The sequence below is a fragment of the Artibeus jamaicensis genome, unplaced genomic scaffold (genome assembly GCF_021234435.1).
Source record: "Artibeus jamaicensis isolate MK-2021 breed Jamaican fruit bat unplaced genomic scaffold, CSHL_Jam_final scaffold_1283, whole genome shotgun sequence".
NCBI lineage: Eukaryota > Metazoa > Chordata > Mammalia > Chiroptera > Phyllostomidae > Artibeus > Artibeus jamaicensis.
This window is the reverse complement of record NW_026522028.1, coordinates 15,914,736-15,942,543: the sequence shown is the minus strand read 5'-3', so window position 1 is coordinate 15,942,543 and position 27,808 is coordinate 15,914,736. Positions and strand designations below refer to the sequence as shown.

At 37.3% G+C, this 27,808-nt stretch overlaps 1 protein-coding gene and 1 long non-coding RNA gene across 8 annotated transcripts in view; one reads left to right on the top strand and one right to left on the bottom strand.

Annotated features, from left to right (window-relative positions):
* Positions 1-27,808, top strand: part of LOC128625957 (uncharacterized) — a 127,376-nt gene that overhangs the window by 39,211 nt on the left and 60,357 nt on the right. The gene's annotated exons all lie outside the window — the stretch shown is intronic.
* ADGRG2 (adhesion G protein-coupled receptor G2) overlaps positions 1-27,808 on the bottom strand; it is a 123,599-nt gene that overhangs the window by 35,434 nt on the left and 60,357 nt on the right. For 2 of the 7 annotated variants that reach the window (XM_037157547.2, XM_053655830.1), the window contains 5 exons: positions 12,512-12,547; positions 9,982-10,029; positions 9,861-9,884; positions 8,346-8,384; positions 2,040-2,093 (listed from right to left, as the gene is read on the bottom strand). In XM_037157547.2, the coding sequence (XP_037013442.2) occupies positions 2,040-2,093; positions 8,346-8,384; positions 9,861-9,884; positions 9,982-10,029; positions 12,512-12,547 (201 nt within the window). Of the gene's footprint in view, positions 1-2,039; positions 2,094-8,345; positions 8,385-9,860; positions 9,885-9,981; positions 10,030-11,908; positions 12,032-12,511; positions 12,548-27,808 lie in introns of all 7 variants that reach the window. The other 5 variants (XM_037157553.2, XM_037157552.2, XM_037157549.2 and 2 more) reach the window with 5 other exon arrangements.

Sequence of the window (27,808 nt, the reverse complement as noted above, 5' to 3'; positions counted from 1 at the left end):
CAGTAGTTTGCCAACTCCTGAGTTAGAGGGTTGAAGTCCTCCTCATCTCTTTTGTTCCACCTCAAATTACAACTGATTCCCATAGCCCAGTTCCCAATGGGCTGCTGCCACGTCGAATGACCAACAGAGCCACTAGACCAGAGATTAACGTGATTTATCTATTTCAGCAACTTTTGTACCAAGAACTTCAACTCTGCATGTTGAAATTGAAATTTCAATGAATACAGCATATAAGTATTTAAAAGTAAAGATTCTTGATATATGGATAGCCTTAGTTATCCATTTTTTAAAGAAATCTTAGCTCATATAAACTAATTTAGTATGTTTGCATGTGTTGACACCCACAATTTCTCTCCCTCGCCTCTCTATTCTCCAAATTTATCCTTCAGTCTTGTTGAGGGCATGTCGAGTTTCATATATGTGCTGGCAGCACAGTGGTAGCAGAGCAACCAGGAAGCTAACAGCTTTTGACCCTCAGCCTAACTGTGACTGGTAAGCTCCCAGTTTCTTCACTAGCCTCCATTTCCTTAATGAACCCAGGTTGGAACCTGCAAGAAGTGAAGGTTTCTAGTTTCTGGCAGGATATCATGATATTTCTGGTGCCAAGAGAGTTGGTCCCCTGATGAGGTTGTTTTCAACAGACACTGAAACAAATGGTCAATTCAGTCATTTAATTAGGGAAAACATTACTCCAACCAGCTTTCTGACATGTTATTCAAGATGACCAGTTTTTTTTTTTTTACTAAATGTTCAATTTTCAAACAGGTATCAAACATCATGTAGACACAACACTAAAGTAGACATTAGTCACCAGTCCAAACATAGATGAAGCACAAAAATAATGAAATTGTGGAGAATGCAGTAAAAGGAGGAGGGGGGAGAAGAGAGAATTATGAATTATATACTATATGAAAGTGAAATGTATCCAGCAGGTTTTTCTTCCTTGAATCAAAACCAGATAATATTTCCCTGCTATATTGTACCTGGAGCAGAAAGCTCATATAAGCAAATCTCACATGCACGCAAATAGAAGATGTCTGTGGAACATTCTTTCAACAGAAAGTTTTCTAAACTCTGCAACCTTAACTTGCTTTACTTGCAACTGTTTCTTATATTTTCCTTTTTTATACATTTTTTAATGTACATTGATTCCATTTACTGAATGCTCCTCTGTTTTTCAAACAAATTATTAACCTGTTAAAGGGAACAGAATAAAAGGAAAACATCCCTATGAGTGTTTTTTTTATATCAATGGAGTCATACTAAGTCTTTAATATTATAAAATATTTCATTACCTTCCTTGGCTCTCTTCCCATGGTCCAATTCTGACCTGTCACACCATGTTTTTCTATTTTCACATCTGCTTTCATTGGTTTCAACAAGGAATGGAGCCCAGAGAGCCAAACCAATGTGAGAAAAAGTGCTTGTTTCATTCCTTCTGGCCCATGGCAGGAGGGAAAATATTCTCATTTCAAAAATAGCATGTTCTTAAGAGATTTCCATCTCAATTTTTGAAATTAGTGGGCAGTCTTTACTACAGATGGCAAAATACACTATGGGCACTAGTGGAATTAGCACCCAATTAACTAGGTGTACATGAGGTTTTCAACATTCTAGTAGAGTGGTTTGTTTTATTTTTAGCAAATTACAATATCCTGTTTCTAAGATGTAATAATACTTAAGGTCCTTTGGAAAAGCTTGAGGGATTTCTACACAAGAAGTGGCTTTCAATAATTAAGTTTATTATTAATTATGTTCATGAATCACCTAGAAGGGACTTAAAGCTATGGTGAAAAATATTTGTTGTAGAGCTTCAGGTTCTCATATTAAAGAAGTTAATCCCTCATTTCACTAGAAATGGGAGGATAATTTTAGCCAGATCTAAAATTGGCTTTTGTTTTCATTTGGGACTCATAGTAGCCAGGTGGTATGAAAAGAGACAGATCAAAGAGGCACACATCACACACTCAACAAGAGAAAAACTATTTTTTCTCTATGAAGCTAATTTATTTGGTTACATAATATGCACAAGAACTAACCTGAGTCATTGCAAATAGATGACAAATTGCAGCTATTTGTCTGGGGTTTGACTCCTGCAAAGAAAACACAACCCAACCAGTTAAGCATGTCAACACATTCACTTGTGTACTACATTGTCAAGAGAATTAATTTAGGCATTAAACGTGGAGCAAAAATATAAGTTGGATATAATTAGCTAGGTGAGTTCCACAAAGACTAAAGGAGTGAGTTTTCATTTCTTACTTGGTTGCTATGGAACTTGATTCTTTACTATTCTTTAGTATGTCAGTGCCTGATCCCCTACTCCTACCTAAAATTTCTTGTCCCATTTCCAATTAATCCCTCTCCTGTCCAATGCAAATGGAACAGTATGAATACAAATTGAGAATAGAGACTTTAAATGAAATACCCTTTACTCTTAGACTCTCCTTTCTTTCTGGATAGGGGAGTACATGAACACTCTAATGCTGGTCTCAGCTCCTTATGTAAATGTATGTATGGAATAATATGAATGTTATGATATCATTTCACATGGGCAAAACCTACAAAATTCAAAAAAATATTTGCTGAGTGCCTACCATATTCTACAGGTTTTGCAAGTTTCCAAATATAGACCTTGGTCTTAATGAGCTTACAATCTAATGAGTGATACTAGCCAGTAAAAAAAAAAAAAGTTATAGTGAGGGCAAAATGCAGTGATGGCCAGGACAACAGATCACACAGGTATACACAGAAGGCAGAGATGGGTGGGAGATGAAATAAGCCACATTAGAACAAAAAACCTCATATATGTTAATCAGAGAAACACTTTCAACAAAGGTGAAAGGAGAAGTACATTTCTTCTTTGGATGAAAGGAATTTAAAGTTTGCTACTATAAGAATCTTTTCTTAATTTTATATTTTTGGTGGAGTATAAGAAGACTGTATGTAATATATGTGAAGGCCAAATGCTGACAATATACTCAGCAAACTGCCAAGGGGAAAAGGTTATTACATTAAGGAATGTTTTTGTATCCTTGTTAGGTCTGGTTTGGTCGCAATTATATACACAATGCCTGATTGCTATTTTATTTCCATTGCATTTTATGAAAGTTTAATTCTTTCCTAAGAGGACTAGTTTGGACACAAACTAAAACTGTAATTTGAGTTAGTGTGTTAGATATGGTTTCTTCCAGAATGATTTAGTTGACTTATGGTGTGTAGGCATCACAGTTCAGCTAAGTTTTGATTCTGTGAGCAAACTGAATTTAGATGCAAAAAGTTACCTGACATGTAGATTTCTATGTTGTTTCACAGCAGTGTTACCCATATCAAAAGAGAAAGATTTCATTTTAAATATACTTGCTTATGGATATAATTCAGGAGAAATATACAATATGCAATTATAGAATATATAGATAGTGGGTACTAATGCTTTAAATGTTTCTTTTTTTAATTTATTTTTTTATTGCATATGCTGTTCCAGTTGTTCTATTCCCCCCCTTCATTCCCCTCCACCCTACCCCCCGTCCCCACCATTACCCCCTTTAGTTTATGACCATGTGTCTCAAGTTCTTTAGATTCTATATTTCCCATACTATTCTTGCCTCCCCATCTATTTTCTATCTACTGTCTATGCTACTTATTTTCTGTACCTTCTCCCCCCTTCTCCTCCTCCCACTCCCCCTGTTGCTAACCCTCCTTGAGATCTTCATTTCTATGTTTCCACTCCTGATCTAGCTGTCCTTTTAGTTTGCTTTTGTTTTAGGTGTGGTTGTTAATAACTGTGAGTTTGCTGTCCTTTCACTGTTCATCTTTTTTTAATTTCTTTTTCTTAAATAAGTCCCTTTAGCATTTCATATAATAAGGGCTTGGTGATGATGAACTCCTTGAATTTGATCTTATCTGAGAAGCACCTTATCTGTCCTTCCATTCTAAATGAAAGTTTTGCTGGATAGAGCAATCTTGGCTGTAGGTCTTTGGATTTCATGACTTGGAATACCTCTTTCCAGCCCCTTCTTGCCTGTAAGGTCTCTTTTGAGAAATCCGCTGACAGTCTGATGGGGACTCCTTTGTAGGTGACTGTCCCCTTAGCTCTTGCTGCTCCTAGGATTCTCTCCTTCATTTCAGTTTTGGCTAATGTAATGATGATGTGCCTTGGTGTATTTCTTCTTGGGTCCAACTTCTTTGGGACTCTCTGAGCTTCCTGGATTTCCTGGAAGTCTATTTCCTTTGCCAGATTGGGGAAATTCTCCTTTATTATTTGTTCAAATAAGTTTTCCACTGGTGGCTCTTCCTTTCCCCCTTCTGGTACCCCTATAATTCGGATGTTGGAGTGTTTAAAGATGTCCTGGAGGTTCCTAAGACTCTCCTCATTTTTTTGAATTCTTGCTTCTTCACTCTTTTCTGTTTGGCCATTATTTGCTTTCTTCTGGTCCACTCCATTGATTTGAGTCCCAGTTTCCTTTTCATTGCTCTTGGTTTCCTGTGCAATTCCATTCATTTCAATTAGTTTCGCCTTCATATGTTTGTCTAATTTGTGGCTATAATCAACCAGTTCTGTGAGGATCTTGATCACCAGTGTTTTAAACTGTGCGTCTGAGAGTTTTGCTATTTCTTCATCACTTAGATATACAGGCTCTGGGGCTTTGAGATCTTCTTGAGCCATTTTTGGTCTGTTTGCGCCCGTTAAGTACGAGGAGCAGAGCCTTGGACTCCCAGGTCGCTGGGTTGTGATGCTGTATGTGGAGGCGGGGTCAGAGCGGGGAAATGGCGGCGCCCTCCGCTGCCACTTGCCGCTGGGGCTGCTGGCTCTCGTCCAATTGCCCACTCCCTCGCTTGTCTATCCACACATGAATGAGCGACCATTGTCAATCCGCAGCCCTGCTCCCTCGCTGTTTCCCCGCGGTTGCTTGCTGAGTTGCCCACCAGGTCCAAACCTGCGCCTGGATTCCACGCGCCTGAGTCCGTCTGACCAAGTTTTCCTGTGCAACCCCGCTCTGCCAGCTGCTGGTTTCACCCCTCTTACCAGTCAGGCTGAAGAATTTGTTGTTATCAGACTTCCGAAAAGTTCTATTTTCTGTGTTCTGACTGTGTTTTCTGTTGCTATTATTTAGTTGTCTCTAAACTTGGTTGTGTGAGGAAGCACGGCATCTCCACCTATGCCTCCTTCTTGGCGGAAGTCTCTAAATGTTTCTTACAACTATCAGTCTATTGCTTACTAAGCTTTTCATTCTATCACATCTCATATTTTTCTAAATTTTAGTGGCACCTGCATTTCCAGTGATGTGTGCCTTTTGCTGCTTATTCATACTGAGAATTTTCTATTGCTAGGGCTGTTATCTGTAATTTCTCCCAAATACATGGTCACAGGTTGTCCTTTAAATCATGAGTGAGAAAACTTTGTCTGTAAAGGATCAAATAATGAATACTTTTTGGGCCATAAGTCCTCCTCGTAAATACTCAACTCTGCCATTCATTGTAATGGAAAAGTAGCCATAGACAATATGTTTTTTAAAGAAAAGGCCATGGGTGGTGTGGCTCAGTGGATTGAGTGCTGGCCTATGAACCAAAGGGTTGCTGGTTTAATTCCCAATAGGGGTGCATGCCTGGGTTTTGGGCCATTTCAGGCCCCCAGTAGGGGGCATGCAAGAGGTGACCAGACATTGATATTTCTTTCCCTCTCTTTCTCCTTCCCTTCTCCTCTCTCTAAAAATAAATAAATAAATAAAAATGTTTTTTTAAAAATGAACATGGCACTTTTTCAATAAGACTTCACTTACAGAAAAAAAAAAAGAGGTGGATTGACCCATAGGTCATAGTTTGTCAGCCTCTGCTTTAAATCAACCCGAAACCTTTGTTAAGCATATCATGTATACCTAGTCTTGCTAAGTACCTAAAAGCACATTCCCCCACTTTTTAATTTAAAAAGAGATTGAAATTCACTTCTTTAAGAATATTTTGTTCATATACTGCATCCCATTGATAATCGTTAGCCCTTCTATCTCCCATGCATCTTAACCATGTCAGAAGCACTTGTGTAATCATTGCCTTTATCTGCATACAACACGTTCATGTTAATTATCTGTTTGCCTTATCTCTCTTCACAGACTAGAAAATTCTTAAGGGAGGGGATTTTGTCTGGTCATTGCTATTATAGCCCCAAACATTTAGTACAACTTCAAGTACCCAGTGCATAAACATCTATTCAGTAAGAACAGATTTCATTTTTAAAAGGTAGGACAAAAGAGAAAGAAAACATTAACATCAGCCATTTGTTTTATTTTACTTTAGTTATAAAAAGGAAAGTCTTGATATTGATGTCATACCCGATACATTGAAGGTTTTTACCCTAGTGATTTTAGTTTTTTCTGTAAAGAAGCAATTTAAACATTAGAGCAGAATTGTTTCTTATTTTTAAAGAACAATTTGCCATGAGTATTTTACTCATTTACTCTTACTATTTTACTATTTTAAATAGTAAATTTTACTATTTACTCTTAGCATTTTAGTGAAGTGCTAAGAAAATCATACTGTTGATACCTTTAAGACATTATTGGTCATCTCAGCATAATGAATGGGAATCACATACACAGATCATACAGCATTGGCACAGTGTGGGTCTGGAAATTAGATTCCTATGTTTACCCAGTTAGATCACACCCATTACACACCCCACTGCTTGTGTAATTCTACTGCAGTTTCCATGCTCTGTTGCTGCTAGACAAATTAATGAGGACTTAACACTAGACATGTAGAATTAAGTCACTATCAGGACCTTTAGATAATAGATTATTATAAAGATGAGGTGATTCAGAATAAAAATGGAAGCAGTAAACACAGCATCTAAAATAATGCTACTATACTCTACAATCAAGTGTCCTGCTATTTTCTCTAGGAGTTAATACAATATTATTCCCATCATATTGATAGATACAATTATTCTCAGAGAGGTTGAAACTATCCAACTAAAGTCATACAATAAGCTCACAGCAGAACCGGGACAGAACTGTTGTAAATCAATGATTCAAAGGTGAATATTAACACATTCTGAAGAAGCAAACTTTAGAAATATCTTCCCAACACATTTCAGGGACAGCGCCCAAGGTTAATTTCCCAGATAATGGAGAACCAGGTTCAGAAATCCTGGCTATCAGGATGGCCAATAAGAAGAGGCTGTGTTCCAGGCACAGATTTACAAAGAAGCTCTGTCTCCTAGGTTGAGTGGGAAATTCTGAAGATAACACAAAGCTCAGATCTTAGAGAAGCACTTAAGAATGATGTTACACTGACAGTTTCAGAAACCTCATCTGTGTATGTGTTATTAATGAGTTTCTGTTTCAGTGTGACTGACCCATGGGCAATGATTGGTCGTAATTATAGAGGCTGATAGCATTCTGTATTGTCATGAAGAATCCTTTAAATACATTATTTTGTTTGCCCTGAGACTTTCCTTCCCAGAGCGAACAAGATACAACTATAAAATGAGCTTCCGGTTTTAGTAACAAAAGTGCTTTGTGGGAAAATGTTCAATCTCACAATAATCAAAAATGTAAAGTATAACCAAAGAAGTTGAGAGAAAATTTTAAATATATGATACAGACTCAGCTCTCAGCAAAGGCACAGTGACACAGACATTCTTAGCCACTATTGGCAGAAACGTTGCTCGGTACTTCTAGAGAAGTAATTGGGCAGTAGGTATCAAAGGCCTTAAAATATAATAATGCTGACCCATTAAATATAGTCCTTAGAGTGCATCCTATGGAAATCAGGGACAAATGCAAAGATGTGGGCACAGGGTATTTAATGCAACAATTTCTATTTAAAAAGTATAAACAGCTCTAACGGTCAACATATGATACACAATGGAATATTATCAAGTCATTAAGAGTAAAGGACACTAGAAAATACTTATAACTTAATATGAAGTCAAAAGGGTGAGATTTAATAATCTAGGTTAAGTATGACAGTGTATATGTACAGATAATACTGAATAGAAATATACCAAATTATTAACAGTAATAGCCTTAGGAAAGTAACATTAAAGATGAATTATATTTTCTTTGTATTTTCTGTTCTCCATTTTTGTGAGCAAAGATATATTACTATTATACTAAAAATATTATTTTAAATGGAGTGCTATGGCCATAGCAATTTGGAAGATCTAGACTGTAGTAACACCAGAATTACAGTTCAAAGTCAAAGTAAAATGAGTACTAAATCAACAGTTGAAGGCACAGGAAGTGGGCAAGGAAATAACCTTTGCTAATCCAAAAGATCACTTCAGTCAGAAACTCAAGAAGCCACAGAGAAGACAACTATTGTATTTAGAAATAACGTGGTATTACCTGTGTTGTTTAAAGTAGATAACATGGTTGAAGTAGTATCTGAAATAAAATAATAAAAATTAGCCTAAGTATTGGCATGATTAATAAATACATGCATCTTTCTAGGTTCCTTGAACATTTCACTTTTCCCCAAATCCTAGGGAAATTAGAGTTTTGCAAAAGCCAACTGACATTCCCAAATGAATTTGTTGCCCATCCCCTCAACACACTATCCATTCTTCAATCCCTAGAGACAATTCCTGAGCAAGTATTTATTCATTCATTCATTCATTCATTCATTCATTCATTCAAAATGTGTTTCCTAAATACAAATTGTGTCTAAAACATAGCAACCCTCCTTAATTATTAGATTTAAAATAATCTCATTTATGTAGTTTTATGGTTTCATATTTTATCTCTCTTTTTCTCTATTACAATGAAAGTCTCTAAGGGATATGATATTTTCACAGTTAATACTAACTTTAATAGATAGTCCCATGGATGCTTAATATATTTTTACTTAATGTAGTTTACTCTTATAAAAGTCATTCTAGTTTAAATTTGGAATTCTTGAACATTATATTCAACTAACTTTTCAGAACTATTATTTTCATCTTGTTTCACTTAAAATCCAATTTTAAATCTATTCCATTGGTATTTCTTTAACAAAAAGCATTTGAGAATTTATTATTCCTGATGAAACTTTAGGGGGGGAAAGGCATGTATTACACTATCACACTTTTATCCACATAAAATGGGATTCAAAAACTACTGCCAAAGCTATTTTGAATATGTTCTTTCACTGTAAAAAGGAATTGCACATAAAAATGATAATGTCTTGCCCTTCCCTTTGGACCAAAATTGAATTTAAACCAGTTTCCATCAGTGTGAGCTGCATCTACAATTATTTAGCTCCTTAACTTCCAACCACATGGTGAGATCTTATTTTAACTAAGGAATTGTGAAAAGTACTGGGTTTCGACTGCAATAAGATGGAAGGCTGTCTACCCACAAAGGGGAGGGAACAGAATGTGCTGCCTGCCCACTCCTCTCAAATATTGCCCAGTTCTTTGCCCTTTTTGCAAGCTTAATGTAGCCAATTTTCTTTTTATTTCATACTATTTTTAAATCGATAAAATCATCTGCAAAAAGGCTGTTTTTGAACACTCTGTACCTCCAAAGGCATGCTGAATCATATTGAAGTCACTGGATGTACTTTTCACATTTAAGCAACCTGTCATATAAAATGTGTTGGTATTGTGTTGGTGAGCAAGTGAAATAGGGCACTCAAAGTGTGATCAACATATCTTTTCTTTTACAGAACAGAGTGATGGAGGACTGTCTTCTCTCTATGATAATAAGAATTTTATTATTTAATCAGGACGTTTAAGTTGCTCTCCAGGGCTGAAAGGCTTGGGGATTTTGCGGGTTTTTCTTTTTGTGTTTTTCGTATATGGAAACTTTCAATAACATCCATTATACTTAATATTTGTATTAAGGGTTATCAATTTTCACTTGCTTCAGAAAAATTCTTACCATTTAGGCCTGTAGTTTCAACCTCTTTTGTTCCGAGGAAAGAAACAATACAAAGATATAATTAAATTAAGAACTTAACAAATTGGGCTAAATCTAGGTTTAAATTTTTTCAAAATCTTGCCTGAAGTACCATTAGGGTAGGAGACAAAACCAATAACTGAATCAGCTGCTGGGAAAAAAAACACAAATTTTTCAAATTAATATTTTGAAACATTTATTATATTTTAAGAAGTTAGAACATTTGAGCTATCATCATGAAAAGAAGTGGAAAACATTCTACGACACCAATATGTAATTAAATCTGCAAGGCCTATAATCACCTAGTATACTTTTAATTGTAAAGAACCCAACTGTCTCATTTTCAGATGAAGAACCCAAGACTCATTATCACAAAGCCTGGTCCTACTTATGGAATATTATGGAAATAAATTTACGAGCCACAACAAAATATGAGGTATACTACTTTCAAATATTTTTCAGCCAGAGTTTTCTAGAAAACATTTTATACTTTAAATGGTTTGTCAAACTACAATTATGAAAGATATTGGTACATTGGCTTCATTCGGTTATAATGATGACTGGCAATTCTTCTCATAGGGAATTCAGGATTTAAAAAAAACTGCTACCACTTAATATTGTACTACCTAACACAATTTCCTGGTAAGTTATTTTAAAGTTATACATTTACCATGGAATAACTCTAGCTTAGGCTAAGGGATCAGTCTACTACATACATTTTACTTGTTGAAATATTAAAAAGATCCCATGGCTTGATCTCTATATATACACAGGAAAAGTAAACACAAACATTTTACAACTTAAACTTTGCAGTGGGGAGCCTGATATTTAGCCTGTAAGGACAACATTTGGGTGTGTCAAGTTGCTTGGCTGGTCTGTCTGTTTTAGACTGCTCATGCCTTGACTGAAATACACACACCCTGTCTGTCCTACATTATTCATCCCATATTTTGTCATTTACTACATTTTTTTATTACCAATGACATTGCTTCAGAAGTAAGTTCCTGAGCAGTAAGATTCAAAGTGTGGATATGGAATCCCTTGCTCCTGTGGCAGAACAAAATACTTGGCCAAATTTGGTGCTTAATTAATGACTATCAGTTTTGCTAAGTGTCGATGATTGATGAAGCCATCTAAAGAAGAGGTCTGTGGGTATAGCTGTCCCTGATGTACACTGGCTCTTACCTTCCAGTTAGTGCAGCTCTCCCCCAGGGCACCCAGAACCCAAGCTGTAACTGGAATCAGTGTGTCCCTCCAATGCTCCATATTCCATTCCATACAAACAAGATTTTGCAAAGATATCACTATGATTAAGTCTGATGAGGGCTATTGTACCAGAAGAAAAATACAGTGGTTTATTTTACTCTAGAAGCTTCGCAATGAAGGGACAAAATGGCAAAGTAAAGAGAGCTTGGGGATTTGGAGACTTTCAGTCTTGGGCATGAATCTTTGCCCCATTTCTTACTAACCCAGAATAATGATAGTACTTATTGAGGGTTTACTCTGTGCCAGGCACATGTATTATCTCATTACATCTTCACAGTTACCCCATGAAACAGGTACTGTTATTCTCCCTAATTTACAGGTGAAGAAACTGAGGCACAGAAAGGTGAAAGAACTTGCCCAACATCACACAGCTAGCAAATGAGGGTAGGAGCATGGCAGCTGAATTCAAACCCAAGTAGTCTGGCTCCAGAGAATGTGTGAACATGAACAAGTCTTATCCTCTCTGACCCTCAGTATTTCATCTCTAACATGAATATAATGATTCCTGTGCTGCAAGATTAGAGGCAAAATGAGATGTCTGAAGACTTCCAGGCATGTAGTATGTTCTAAGAAGTAATAGCTATTATTATTTTGTTTAATTAGTAACAGTAGAAGCTCACTTTCACACAACGAGGAATAGAGTGTTAGTTGACTCACTCCTTACCACAAAAGATTGTTTTGTAACATATGGTATACCAGAAAGAACACAGAAGTAGGAGTCAGAGAAGACATCTCTGTGTGGTGTGGGGCAAGTACTGTGTGACCTTAGACAAGTTACTCAGCTGCTCCAGGCTTCATGTCATCAACTAAGGGATGGGGCTGGACCACTTTATCCCTGAGGTCCCATTCCAGCTAGTAGTCTCGAATGCAGGTTCTGTTCCTGGTTCCTGCCAAGATGGGTCTTGGTTATAAATTTCTCTTTAATGTATTTGTCTTCCCATTCTTATGAGTACTAAGCCCTTAGAAGCCTTTTGAAACTATATTCATTCAGTGAGGCTACTGAGGAAATTTAAGATGATATCTCATCCCTCAAATTTAAGAACATTCAGCATGTTTATGTTCTTGATGCTCTTCTGTAGACTTGTGAACTAGAATACTAAAAATAACACCAAAGAACTTAAGCAGTTACCATAATGAAAACCCACAATTTACTCCCCAACTTTGTCCAGCAATGTGTGGGAACAATATGCATGTCCGCCTGTGTTTGCTACTGACTTTTCAGGTATAGGTTTAATGACAGAATGTAACATAACTAAGCTTCATGGAAAAAAAAACAATTTTGCTGTATCTGACTACCTGCCATATTGCATGGAGAACTTTTGGAATTTTTCCTAAAATTTCCCAAAGTCATGAAATAACAGTCTTACCAAATAGTGGTAACAAGCTGGAATTATCAGCATTCTCTGTTGAAGAAAAAGGTGATTTAAAATTACCTAAGGAATGTAAAGGAAAGAATAAACAAATGGGATCTCATCAAAATAAAAAGCTTCTGCATGGCTAAAGAAAACAGTATTAAATTAGCAAGACAACCAACTGTATGGGAAAACATATTTGCCAATGATACCTCAGACAAAGGTTTAATCTCCAAAATATACAAAGAACTTACACGACTCCACTCTAAGAAGACACCCAACCCAATTAAAAAATGGGAAAAGGACTTGAACAAACACTTCTCCAAGGAGGACATACAGAACATTCAGAGACACATGAAGAGATGCTCAATATCGTTAGCTATCAGAGAGATGCAAATTAAAACCACAATGAGATACCACTTTACACCAGTCAGGATGGCTATCATAAACAAAGCAACAAACAACAAATGTTGGAGAGGTTGTGGGGAAAAGGGGACCTTAGTTCACTGTTGGTGGGATTGCAGACTGGTACAACCATTATGGAAAACAGTATGGAATTTTCTCAGAAAAATAAAAATTGACCTGCCTTTTGACCCAGCAATTCCACTGCTGGGATTATATCCTAAGAATCCTAAAACATCAATATCAAAGAACCTATGCACCACAATGTTCATAGCAGCACAATTTACAATAGCCGAGAGTTGGAAGCAACCTAGGTGCCCATCAGTAAATGAATGGATCAAAAAATTGTGGTACATATACACAATGGAATTGTATGCTGCAGAGAGAAAGAAGGAGCTACTACCTTTTGCAACAACATGGATGGAACTGGAAAGCATTATGCTGAGTGACAAAACTAACAAGCAAGCAGAAAAAAAAAAAAACAAAGGCACTGAAATAGAGAACAAGGGGATAGTGACCAGAGGGGAGAAGGAAGGGAAGTTAAGGGGGAAAAGGGGGAGGGATTTGGAGGAACAAATAGGAAAGACACAGGGACGAGAACTAAGGGGGGTGGAAATGGGAGGGAGGTGGGGAGCAAGGGGCGGGGGAGGCTGGGATGGGAAAAATAGACAAAAAACTGTACTTGAAAAATAACTAAATAAAATTAATTTTAAAAATTACCTTAGTTTCTGCATAAATTTGTAAGAGAGTAACATCTTTAATGGGAGTGAATGTAAAATGAATTATAAATAGCTACCAAAAGAGGGCAGTGTGTTAATTTGCTATTATTTTCAACAGCCTAATCAGTACTTTTCAGTTCTCTACAAAGACGTATCTCTGATATAGCAATCTTCCAATTTAACTATTGATGGTACTCTATATATTTTGTTATATAATGGTTTATGACATTTTAAACTAAAAGTGATGACTAAGAACTATACTTGGTTTTGCTAACATTCATTACAATTTGTAAAAATAAATTTATACATTTGCATAAATTCAACTTCCATTAACTGTGCTTCTTTTTATACCTATTAGCACAGACTTTATACCTTTTAAGCTACTTCTTTCTTATGTGTTAAACTAGATCAGATGCCTCTGTGTGTATAAACTACAAGAACTGCTGTATTCCTTAAAAGAAAAGTAATTCTATTTTTTCTCTATGAAAAATAATACACACTTATTGGAGAAACTTCAGAAATTACAGATAGACAAAAAGAAGAAAATTAGAACCACCTATAATTTCACCACCCAGAGATAAATGACATTAACATTTTGATATATATTCTTTTCTCTGTATTTCTATGTGCACATGCATATCTACATATGTATATGTAGATATGCATTATATATATATATATATATATATATATATATATATATATATGAAGGACCATATCACATAAGAAAGACCATATCACATAGACTATATGTAACCTGATTCTTCTCTGTGTACCCAGAGAAGTTAGTAACTTGTTGGCCTAATTTAATTGGAATTGCCTCTTCTTAGTCTCTGCCCTTCAGTATATACCTCATTTTACTTTAATATTTCCATCAGTCAAAGAGCCTGTTAACAGGAGTTTAATTTTTAAAATCCTTTAACCAGACTCATCAAGAAAAAAAGAGAGAGGATCCAAATAAATAAAATCAGAAATAAAAGAGGAGAAATAAGAAATTACATCACAGAAATACAAAGAATTATAAGAAAATATTGCAAACAGCTATATGCCAACAAATTAGACAACCTGCAACAAATGGATAAATTCCTAGAAACACAGAATCTCCAAAAACTGAATCAAGAAGAAACAGACAATCTGAACAGACAAGTCACAAGTAATGAAATTGAAGCAGTAATAAAAAAAAACTTCCAACAAACCAAAGTCCTGTACAGGATAGCTTCACAGGTGAATTTACCAAACATTTAAAGACCTAACACCTCTCCTTCTCAAACGATTCCAAAAAACTCAAGAGGAGGGAGGACTCTCAAGCTCATTTCATGAAGCCAACATTATCCTAATTCCAAAATTGGATAAAGACACTCTAAGAAATTTATAGGCCAATATCCCCGATAAACATAGATGCCAAAATCCTCAACAAAATATTGGCAAACTGAATCCAGCAATGCATTAAAAAGATCATACACCATGATTAAGTGGAATTTATTACCGTGATGCAAGGTTGACACAATATCTGCAAATCAATTAATGTGATAAACCACATAAACAAAATGAAGGATAAAAATAATATCATTTCAATAGATGTATAAAAAGTATTAGACAAAATTCTGCCACCATTTACAATTAAAACTCTCAGCAAACGGTGAATAGAGGAAACATATCTCAACATAATAAAAGCCATATATGATAGACCTACAGCTAACATCTTACTCAATGGGGAAAAACTAAGAGCATTTCTCTTAAGATCAGGAACAAGACAGGGATGTCCACTTTTACCACTCTTATTCAACATAGTACTGTAAGTTCTAGCCACAGCAGTCAGATAGAAAGAGGCAACAAAGGGTATTCAAATTGGAAAATAAGAAGAAAAACTGTCATTATATTTGTAGATCACATGGTACTGTATAGAAAGAACTCTAAAGAATTCACAAAAAGAACTACTACAACTGATAAATAAATTCAGTAAAGTAGCAAATTACAAAATAGTATCTAGAAATAGATTGCATTTTTATACACCAATAAGTATCAGAAAGGGAAGCTAAGAAAACAATCCCATTTACAATTTCATAAAAATATAGAAATAAAATACCTAGGAATAAATTTAACCAAGGAGGTAAAAGAAAATTACTGTACTTGGAAAATTACAAGACACTGAAGAAAGAAACCGAAGATACAAATAAATAGAAGGAGGGATGATAGGGGGGAAAATAAATGGAAGTATATATCATGGCCATGGATAGGAAGAATTAACATTATTAAAATGTCCATATTACCCAAAGCAATCTATAGATTCAATGCAATTCCTATCAAAATACCAATAGTATATTTTAAAGAACTAGAACAAATAATCCAAAAATTTATATCAGATCACAAAGGACCCCAAATAGCCTCAGCAATCTTGAAAAAGAACAAAGTTGGAGAAATCATGCTACCTGGTATCAAAGTATACTACAAGGTCATAGTAATCAAAACAGCATAGTACTGACATAAAAACAGATACATAGATCATGGAACAGAATAGAGAACCCAGAAATAAAACCACACCCATATGGTCAATTCACATTTCACAAAGGACACGAGAATATACAAAAGGTTAAAAACAATCTATTCAATAAATGATATTGGGAAAATTGGACAGATACATGCAAAAAATGAAATTAGACCACCTTATACAAGAATAAACCAAAAATGGACTAAAGACTTAAATGCAGGACTCAAAACCATAAAATTCTTAGAGGAAAACACAGGCAGAAAATCTCGGACATTTCCCTTAGCAATATTTTTTTCTGATAGATCTCCTCAGTCAAGGGGAGCAAAAGGAGAAAATAAACAAATGGGACTACATCAAACTAAAAAGGTTTTGCACAGCAAAGGAAACTATCAACAAAATGAAAAGACAACCCACTGAATGGGAGAGCATATTATCCAATAATATATATAATAAGGGGTTAATATCCAAAATTTATAAAGAACTCATACATACTATTTAACACCAAAAAAACCCCTGAACAATCTGAATATTGGGACTTCCAGCCAAGATGGAGGTGTAGGTAGATACATTGTGCCTCCTTGCACAACCAAAAGGACAACAACAAATTTAAAAATAAAAAAAAACCAGAAGTCCAGAAAATTGATCTATATGGAAGTCTGACAACCAAGGAGGTAAAGAAGAAACATTCATCCAGACTGGTAGGAAGGGCAGAGACTAGCCACTGGGGCAGAGAGGACTGGCCACAAGATGGCAGCTGGTGCAGCAGGCAGTTCCACACTTGTGTGCAGATAAAGTAGGAGGAGCAATTGGGGAGCAAGACAGACTGCAACCCAGGGTTTCAGAGCAGGAAAATAAAGCCTCAAAACCTAGCACTGAAAAATCCTGTGGGGGTTGCAGCAGCAGAAGAAACTCCTATCCTCACAGGAGAGTTCTCTGGAGAAACCCACAGGGTCCTAGAATGTACGGAAACCCACCCACCCAGGAATTAGCACCAGAAGAGCCCAATGTGCTGGGGGATAGCAGAGGAAGTGACTGAAAGCTTGCCAACAGCCCAGCAAGCAGCACTGTTCTCTTTTGGACCCCTTCCCTACATACAGCACCACAACATAGTGATGTGGGTTACCCCACCTTTGTGAATGCCTAAGGCTTTGCCCCTTACTATGTAACAGACATGCTGAGACAAAAAAAAAGACAAAAAAAAAACCCAAAACAATGACCCAAATGAAAGAATAGATCAAAGCTCTAGAAAAAATACAACTAAGCAACAAAGAGATAGCCAGCCTATCAAATGTACAGGTCAAAACACTGGTAATCAGGATGCTCACAGAAATGGTTGAATATGGTTGCAAAATAAAGGACAAAGTGAAGGCTACAAAAAGTGAATTAAAGGAAAATGTACAGGGAACCAAAAGTGACAGGAAGGAAACTAGGACTCGAATCAATGGCTTAAAGTTGAAGGAAGAAATCAACATTCAACCAGAACACAATGAAGAAACAAGAATTCAAAAAAATGAGGAGGGGCTTAGGAACCTCCAGGACAACTTTAAACGTTCCAACATCCAAATTATAGGGGTGCCAGAAAGAGAAGAGGAAGAGCAAGAAATTGAAAACTTACTTGAAAAAATAATGAATGAGAACTTCCCAAATCTGGCAAAGGAAACAGACTTCCAGGAAGTCCAGGAAGCTGAGAGAGTCCCAAAGAAGTTGGACCCAAGGAAGCACATATGAAGGCACATCATAATTACATTAGCCAAGGTGGAAGATAAGGAGAGAATTTTAAAAGCAGTAAGAGAAAAGGAGACAGTTACCTATAAAGGAGCTCCTATAAGACTATCAGCTGATTTATCAAAAGAAACCTTTCAGGCAAGAAGGGGCTGGAAAGAAATATTCCAAGCCATGAAAGGTAAGGACCTACCCATCCAAAATGGGTAGAGTCATGACTCTACCCAGCAAAGTTATCAGTTAGAATGGAAGGGCAAGATAAAGTGCATCCCAGATAAGGTCAAGTTCGAGGAGTTCATCATCACCAAACCCTTATTATATGAAATGTTAAAGGGACTTATCTAAGGAAAAGAAGATAAAAAAACTATGAATAACAAAGTGACAACAAACTTACAACTATTAACAACCAAACCTAAAAAAAACTAAAACGAACTAAGCAAACAACTAGAACAAGAACAGAACCACAGAAATGGAGATCACATGGAGGGTTATCAGCAGGGAGGGGAAGGGGGGAGAATGGGGGGAAAGGTACAGGGAATAAGCATAAATAGTAGGTATGAAGTAGAGGAAGTTTAAGAATAGTGTAGGAAATGGAGAAGCCAAAGAATTTTTATGTACAACCCATGGACATGAACTAAGGGGGAGGTGCAGTGCAGAGGGGAATAAGGGGGGGGGGGAACGGGACAACTGCAATAGTGTAATTGATAAAATATATTTAAAAAAAGAAAAAATTTTAAATATCCAATTAAAAAATGGATGGAGGATCTCAATAGACACTCTCCAAAGAGGACCTACAGATGGCCAATAGACATATGAAAAGATGCTCAATGTCACTAATTATCAGAGAAATACAAATTAAAACCACAATGAGATATCAGCTCACACCTGTCAAAATGGCCATCATTAATAAATCAGCAAACAGTAAGTGTTAACAAGGATGTAGAGGAAAGGGAACCCCTGTGCACTGTTGGTGGGAATGAAGATTGGTGAAACCACTATGGAAAACAGTATGGTTGTTCCTCAAAAAATGAAAAATGGAACTGCCTTATGACGCAGTGATTCCACTTTTGGGTATATATCCGAAGAAACACAAAACATAAATTTGAACGTAGCACCCCTATGTTCATTGCAGCATTAGTTATAATATCCAAGATATGGAATTAACCCAGATACCCATCAATAGACAAGTGGATGAAAACGCTGTGGTACACATATATAATGGAATATTACTTTGCCATAAAAAATGATGAAGTCTTACCATTTGTGACAGTGTGGATGGACCCAGAGTGTATTATGCTCAGTGAAATAAGGCAGATACCATATGATTTCACTTATATGTGGAAGTTAAGGAAGAATATAAATGAACAAAACAGAAACAGATACAGAGAACAGATTAATCGTTGATAGAGGGAAGGGGGTGTTAGAAGACTGGGTGAGAATGGTGAAGGAATTGAAACGTACAGATTGGTAGTTACAAAGTAGTCATGGAGATAGAAGGTACAGCATAGGAAGTATAGTCGATAATACTATAGTAATTATGTTTCATGTCAGGTGGGTACTGGAATTATCAGGGGGAATACTTCACTATGCTGTACACCTGAAACTAATAGAAAATAATATTGAATGTAAACTGTAATTGAAAAAATCTAAGAAAAAACATAGTTATTCTCATAATACAAATGTTTCACTGATTATTTAGTGGAAAAACTGAAGATTGCTAGTAGAAAACAGGATACTGGTCAGTATTATTATGTCTTCTGCTGGCTAAAGTCCATGTTCAGAGCTGATAAAAGTTTGATGTTAAATTATCTGGCAAAATTATCACTTTTTCTGCATTATAAAACTCTCTAGAGATAGTTTTGAGTTGTAAGGTATGTAAGTATGTTGTTTTATGGTCTTTAGTCTCAGCTGTAAGTAAAAAGCTAATCTGTGTCCATTTAAAGATAATCATGTACTTCACACATATATTCTCACCAACAGTGACTGCCCTTAATTTAATGCTGTCATAATTAAGGACTTTTAAATGTTACAATAGAAAGAACAAGCATGGTCTTAAGAATCATACGGTTTTGTGTGTAGTCTACATAAGTTTTATTATGTAAGATATGAGTAACATAAATGCGCATAGCCTCAAAAGTTTTACTATGTATAAAATAGTGAAAATAATACATATAGTACAAGGCTGTTGTGAGATACAATGTTTTTATAAAGGGTATGGCATATAATAAACAATGCTTAATGGCTATCATAAAAAATAAAATACTCTTGGGAGCACTAAGAGGAAAATCAGTCATTCACACTTTAGTATGAATTAATTCCAATTGGCTGAATTTTTGTGATCATGTAGTAAAGACCTACCATACTGAGCCATGTTGAAAAGTATTGGGAATAACCAACATCCAATATTGGCTATTCTGAGAATGACAGTATCAGTGTGTGCAGGTGAAGTACAGTGGGGAGGGAACATGGCACAGGCAGGGAATAGCATGAAGGCACTGACGAAGAGTTGAGTACCAGAGAAGAGGGATGGAGAATGATGTTGAAGGGCAACAGAGACTAATAGTGGCTGCCATAGGCACCAACGGTGCCAACCTTCTCCATTGCTGAATCCTTCGCTGCTTTCTTAGATGTTAGAGGAAATGGACCAGTCAAGCATGAGAGCCAGAGCAGAGAAGAAAGTTTCCTGGAAAACCCATAAAACTGGTTGGCTCTCTGGGTAGACAGGTTGGGCAGGCATATGAACTCAAAATCAAGAGGTAAAACCTGATGAAAATGTAGCTCAAGGAGCTAGACCAGCCCACCCCACAGACAGAGCTGGCCTTTCCCATCACGGAACCTACAGGGCTCCCAGCAGTAAGGTACAGAGATGAAGGGAGAGATCTGGTAAATAGAGCTTTTAAAACTGTTTTTGCCTCCTTTTTTTCTTTTGATTTTTTTCTTCCTTTTAGGAGCCCAACTGCTCAGTGACTAACATTTTATTCACTTTTTCTGCCTTTCATTATGATGCTCCACATCACACTTCATGGTCTAATATAGAGATGTCCCCATAGGCCTTACATTTTCCTGAGCATCAGCCTCTGTTTCTCTTGGGCTCTCTCCTAACTCACCTCCCATTTGTTACAACCAAGGAGGTGGTCGTCACTTCTAATGAGTCATATATTTGAGCTTCATGCCACTCTTAGGAGACAAAACATTTCCATTGTTAAAAAGATTCATAAACAAAGAAAGGAAAAACAGTTAAATTTTTCAGATTTTCCTTTGGAAACCAACAAAAACCAAATTTTAAAGCATTATTCATTCATTGAAGTCTCAATTTAAGTCAATAAAGAAAATTACTGTGATGTGTCTATAAAATTTACTCAGTATGACTCCCTAGTGATTTTTTAAAAAACAAAGTCCATATATTCCAATTATGATAGCAGGAGTTTGGCATGCATAAACTTAGAATGGAAGCCAAACAGAGCAACTGGAAACTCAAGAAACTGGCTCCCCAGATGGAGTCCCTAAGTTTCTTTCCTGACACTTTGTTTCAAAGTTATTGCCACTACCTCCCAAACTCCAATACCACTTGGCCAAGTGTGGTCTGATCACTGCCGTGTGAATGCCTTACTGTCATTGCCTCTTCAACTAAATATATCTAAGAACTTATCACTCATCACCCCTTATCATTTTCATACCTAATCAGTTTTTTAATTTGACAGTATAGCTGGTAACACCAGCCAAATTATTTAGGCTGGAAATTTCGGTGCAGTATTAGTTTCCTGTTGCTGCTTTAACAAATTACCATAAACGTAGTGGTTTAAGACCATGGAAATTGTTGTTAAGAGTTCTGTAAGTCTCAGAAATCCACTAGGTGTTTCACCAGAGTAAAATCAAGGTATCAGTAGGCTATATTCCTTTCTGGAGGCTCTAATGGAGAATCTGTGTTTTGTTTCTAGGGGGATTTTGACGGAATTCAGTACCTGTGGTTGTAGGACCGAGGTCTTCATTTTCTCGCTAGCTGTAAATTGAGGGCTTTTCCTAAATTCTAGAAGCCACCCATATTTCTTGGCTCATGCCTCATTCCTTTACCTTCAGAGCTAGCAACTGTGAGATGGCATGGGGAGTCCTCCCTATGAGGCACCCCTCTGACTCACTCTTTGCTTTTATCTTCCATTTTAAGAACTCTTGTGATTATATTGCCACCCAGGGTAATCCATGATAATCTCTCCATCTCCTCAACTTTAACTTCAGTCACATCGGAAAAGTCCCTTTTGCCATGTAAGAGAACGTATTTACAGGTTCCAGGCACTGGGACATGGACACCTTGGTACCATGGAACCATTATTATTCCTGCCATACTCAGAAATCTGGTATTTTAAAATTATGAAAAATATGAGTTGCAAGGAACCATTCTTTATGAAGAAAAATCCCACAGATGTTAAGTGAAGGATCACAAACCCAGAGTTAGTGTCAATAGAGCTGAGTCTACAAAGCAAATGCTCACTCTCTGGCCATTTCTCCCAACGCCTCCCATTCCCCACCTCTCATCTCCACATCTAGTCAACCATCCCACGCATTCTCACTGTAGCATGGAGCTGTTGCAAGGATTGAAGGCAAATGATGCATATGTGTTAATAATGAAAACTGCTTCCTGTGATCCAGACTTAATATTCTAAGAGCTTCTTAAACATTTTATTATTTAAACAACTCTATGAAATATGTGAATTTATTAGTATCAGTCTTTAGTGCTTTAGAAACTGCAGCTGCACAAGGTTTATTGACTTGTTCAAGGCCTTACCAACAATTCACTGTAGAGCTGGAATTTGAATCCAGGTAGTTTGACATCAGAGCCTACCCTCTGAGCTTCTATTCTATCCCACTTCCAATGACAAACTCTGCAGACCATAAACTAGTATATAAATGTAGGGTATTTTTATGAATATTCTCTAATCTCACTCTCCTCTGTCCCTTTTTCCCATGCTCACTGTCCCCAGGCCTTGAATGCCTCATACATGAGTGAAATATTACAACCCTGAAATCTTTTATTTGGAAGGGATCTTAACATTCTTTTCCTCTGACTTCTCCCCCAAAGCAGTAGGCCATCCACCAAATGCACACCATTGGCTGACAATCCCAATTCAGCTCCCAGACAAGTTCTATCTTGCCCACACAGTGGGAATCAACACCGAAGTTTTTGAAAGTTTGAATTACTTACCAACATTTATAAATCAGGAGATTTCAAACAAAATTTTAAACTCTCCTTTTTCCAAAATTGGAAGTTTTAGAAGACAGCCCTTTTATGTCAACTCTCTGGCCCTCTAAAGCATGCCCAGGCTGCATAAACTGATGGAGATGGCTCTCTCCTCTTTGTATCTTAAAGTTTATTTACTGACTACACCATTCACTTGGCATTTGAACATACACTGTTAGGCATTGTTATTTGACTTTGCCACTGTATGTCTTGTTTCTCCAACTATATGCTAAGGTGCTTAATGTTTTATTTATTATCCTCCAGAAATTCAGTCCAGTGCCTTGTATCTAGTAGATGTTCAAAAATTTTTTTGGATTGACAGATGACATTATTGAGTCTATCAATCAGGAACCCATAGCTGGTAGTTCAGGAGCAAGAATTTAATCCAAATACTGCAAGGGGTCAGGTTCCTGTGATACAAAGTAGAACAGGGGAAAGATGAGGAATGGATCTGAGAGCAATGAAGCAGTCCATGAAGGGAAGACTTGAGAATACTTCTTGAATGACTATTATTTATAATCTGAAGTTTGGAGTAGTAGTTATAACTGCCAATTAGTGTATGGATTGCTTAACAGATCTTATAAATATGTGCTAAAATGACCCTTCAAATACAAATCATATACAACATGAAAAAATTTATCAGTGACCTCAATAATGTACCTTTGATTGACTTTCCTTCTTTTACTAATGCCTTCTTCCTGTTCCCTCACTCCTGATTCCTAGGATTACCTCCCAAACAAACTACCTGTACCCAGGTCATGTGTAGGAGTTTCTGAAGTTTTTGTTTTTCTCCCCACTATTTGATACTGTGGGGGTGTAAGACTTAAAATATAAGCTAGTTGGTTGTCTTAAACCTGTGACTGTGGTAATACTAATGAGTATTTACTTCTCTAACATATTCACCCCCAAGTTGGATGGTAAAGATAAAGGCTTAATCTTCTATGAGTGGATCTGAAGAGGATATGACTAGCCAATTGGGTGAATATTTTAGACCCAACCAAAACTTGTAATCTGATGGCAGTTCTTCTCTGGATGGAATTACTGTTCCATAGAGAGATGATTCAAAACAAGGCACCATGCTGTATAGGCACGCTTATATGGGACCCCCCCCAAATAATAATTTTTTGTTATTATATTGGCACTTCAGGGCTTGGGGCAACAGACACTCTTCCAAGAATTATATTTTCAGATTTTATTATATAACAAACAACACAAATGAAAGGATTTCTACTTTGGCATAACCAAACTATGTTTACTTGAGCTGTGACCATTTTGTGTCACACCACTTAGTAAATACTCTGACATAACATTTTTATTAAACAATTAATAATGACATCACTAAAGAAAACTTCAGGTCCTAGCTGATGGAACTTCCCAAAGTACAAATGATTGGCAATTCTAGGTGGGCCTTGGCCAAAACAATATGGTAAGATGTGTTCTAGATTCCCCCAGCTCCTGGTTCTTGCTCTTCTCCCACCCTCTCATAGTACCACCCTCCCCTTGTCCTTTACCCTCCAAAACTGATCTTGGTCCTCTCAGGGGATTATGTATGGGCTACCCCTCTCCCAAGGGTATAGGAGATGCATTTGGAGTGTCCATAAATTCTGTGAAATAGAATGCAAATTTCCCTGTGTATTCATATGCATTTTTTCAGGAAAGAGTAGCATCTCAAAAGGGAGTATATTTTTAATTAACAAACATTTATATAGCACTGATATGACCAAGCACTTCAAAAATATTAAGCCATGTGGTCCTCATAACAACCATAAAACATAAGTTAGCCTCATTGTACAGGTAAGGGTGGAAGCTGAGGTGCACAGGGAGATCAAGTAACCTGCCCAAGATTACTAGTAAAAGGACAGAACTAAGATCTAAGCATAGACACTCCAGCTCCACACTACACTAGGCTACTTCTTATATTGAGCTGTGGTCTAAAAAATCGAAAAGCCACCAACCTACTGGCTGTCCACTCTGCTCCACCAGGAGGGATGTATATTTTAGGAAGGATGAGAGTCTTGAAATAAACTATTTCTGACAGGTGGGAGATATTGGGGCATTATCCTCTCTTCCAAGTACCCCTGAAGTTAGATACATAGATAGTAATCGAGGCTGCTGGTCAAGGTCAGTGCAGATAATGATAGCGACAATTTCTGTTCTCTGTGCTTCTGAATGCTGGTTGTCTCTGGAACCATTTCAATCCAATATGTAAATGTGTCTTAGTGCTTCAGGAGGCTGGATGGAAGAAGGCAGACTGCTTTTATTGAACACTTACTGCACTTGGTATTACACCCATCCTTCTTTGTGCAATCTCCCAACATTCCTGTGAAATAGATGGTCCTATACCCAGACGTCATCTCCCCCTTCCCTCCCCTCACCCAGCCATACTGGCCTCCCTGCTGTTTCTCCAACACAAGAGTTATATCCCCACTTCAGGGCCTTTGCATTTGCTGCTCTCTCTGCCCGGAACACTTTCCCTCCCGAGAGTCCTTTCATTTGTCCTGGAACTTCCTTTGAATTTTGCTCAAATGTCACCCTCTCTAAGAGGCTGACCTAGACTACTCTATTTAAAATTACAACACTTCCCCCCTTAGCCTGACCCTTTCCATCCACTTACTCACAACACTCTTTGCCATCTGAGTACATATATTTTTATGTATGTGTGTACAAACCATATAAACAGAGCCTCAAAAGTGGCTATCTCCTAACATTTTGTGCCCTAAATCCTTCACTCGCCTCATCCTAGTCCCAGTCCTCTGCAATATATAAGATTTTTTTTGTCTCCAAAAACCAATTTTCACCCCCATGGGGGTGATATTGCCTCCATAGAGAATTCATACTTTAAGGTTATCTCTGTTTCCTCCTGAAGAAATACAGTTTAAGAAAAGCAATATTTGCTTGGGTGTCCCTTCCTGATTTCAACTAGTGTCTAGGGTGACTCTGCTGTTAGTAGACATGGTCTTTCATGCCAAAGCACCTGTAATTTATGAGTTAGCAAGAGTTTCTAGTGGTAGAGTTATAAGTGCAGAAGCACCTGGAAAGGTGGAGGTAGGGACACTAGTAGTTAGGATATGGAGTTTCTAGTCTCCCTTAGACCACACCATTCTTCGCCAGCTCACAGCTGAGCAGCAACCCCTTGGTATCTTAGCTTGGGTTCTCTGGGGGTGCAGAGCCTATAATAAGGACTCAGTACCAAATGGACTCACCATTGTCCCCTCTCCCCAGCCCTTCCCCATTCTCCTTTCCCCCAGCCCCTGGCACAGAACAGTATTTTTTTAATATAGCTATGAAATAAACAAGGAGCATGACCTGAAATGAGAAGGCCAGAGCAGACTACTGCAATAGATTGGGCAAGACACAACAAGAATTTGAAACCATGCTTGGAAAGCTGGTATGAAAAGAGAGGTTCAACAGATACTTCTAAGGTAAGATGAAAGGATTTTGGGTGGGGTCACTGGGATGTGGGGGTGAGGGAGAAGCAGGAGTCAGTCTGCCAATGGTTAGCCTAATGAACCCCAGCAGTCCATGTGACATTGCCCTGAATCCCTGAAGTGTGGTAGGAAGGTTAAGAACCTAGACTTTGAAAGAAAGTCAGACAGCCCAGTTCCAAATCCACCAGTTTTTAATTTTTTTTAAATTTTTTTATTGATTATGCTGTTACAGTTGTTCTATTCCCCCCTTCCTTCCCCTCCACCCTATCCCCCCATCCCCACCATTACCCCCCCTTTAGTTTATGACCATGTGTCTCAATTCCTTTAGATTCTATATTTCCCATGCTATTCTTGCCCCCCCCCATCTATTTTCTATCTACTGTCTATGCTACTTATTTTCTGTACCTTCTCCCCCCTTCTCCTCCTCCCACTCCCCTGTTGCTAACCCTCCTTGAGATCTTCATTTCTATGTTTCCACTCCTGATCTAGCTGTCCTTTTAGTTTGCTTTTGTTTTAGGTGTGGTTGTTAATAACTGTGAGTTTGTTGTCCTTTCACTGTTCATGTTTTTTTTAACTTCTTTTTTCTTAGATAAGTCCCTTTAACATTTCATATAATAAGGGCTTGGTGATGATGAACTCCTTGAATTTGATCTTATCTGAGAAGCACCTTATCTGTCCTTCCATTCTAAATGAAAGTTTTGCTGGATAGAGCAATCTTGGCTGTAGGTCTTTGGATTTCATGACTTGGAATACCTCTTTCCAGCCCCTTCTTGCCTGTAAGGTCTCTTTTGAGAAATCCGCTGACAGTCTGATGGGGACTCCTTTGTAGGTGACTGTCCCCTTAGCTCTTGCTGCTTCTAGGATTCTCTCCTTCATTTTAATCTTGGCTAATGTAATGATGGTGTGCCTTGGTGTGTTCCTTCTTGGGTCCAACTTCTTTGGGACTCTCTGAGCTTCCTGGATTTCCTGGAAGTCTATTTCCTTTGCCAGATTGGGGGAAATTCTCCTTTATTATTTGTTCAAATAAGTTTTCCACTGGTGGCTGTGCCTTTCCCCCCTCTGGTACCCCTATAATTTGGATGTTGGAGCGTTTAAAGATGTCCTGGAGGTTCCTAAGACTCTCCTCATTTCTTTGAATTCTTGCTTCTTGACTCTTTTCTGTTTGGCCATTATTTGCTTTCTTCTGGTCCACTCCATTGATTTGAGTCCCAGTTTCCTTTTCATTGCTCTTGGTTTCCTGTGCAATTCCATTCATTTCAATTAGTTTCGCCTTCATATATTTGTCTAATTTGTGGCTATAATCAACCAGTTCTGTGAGGA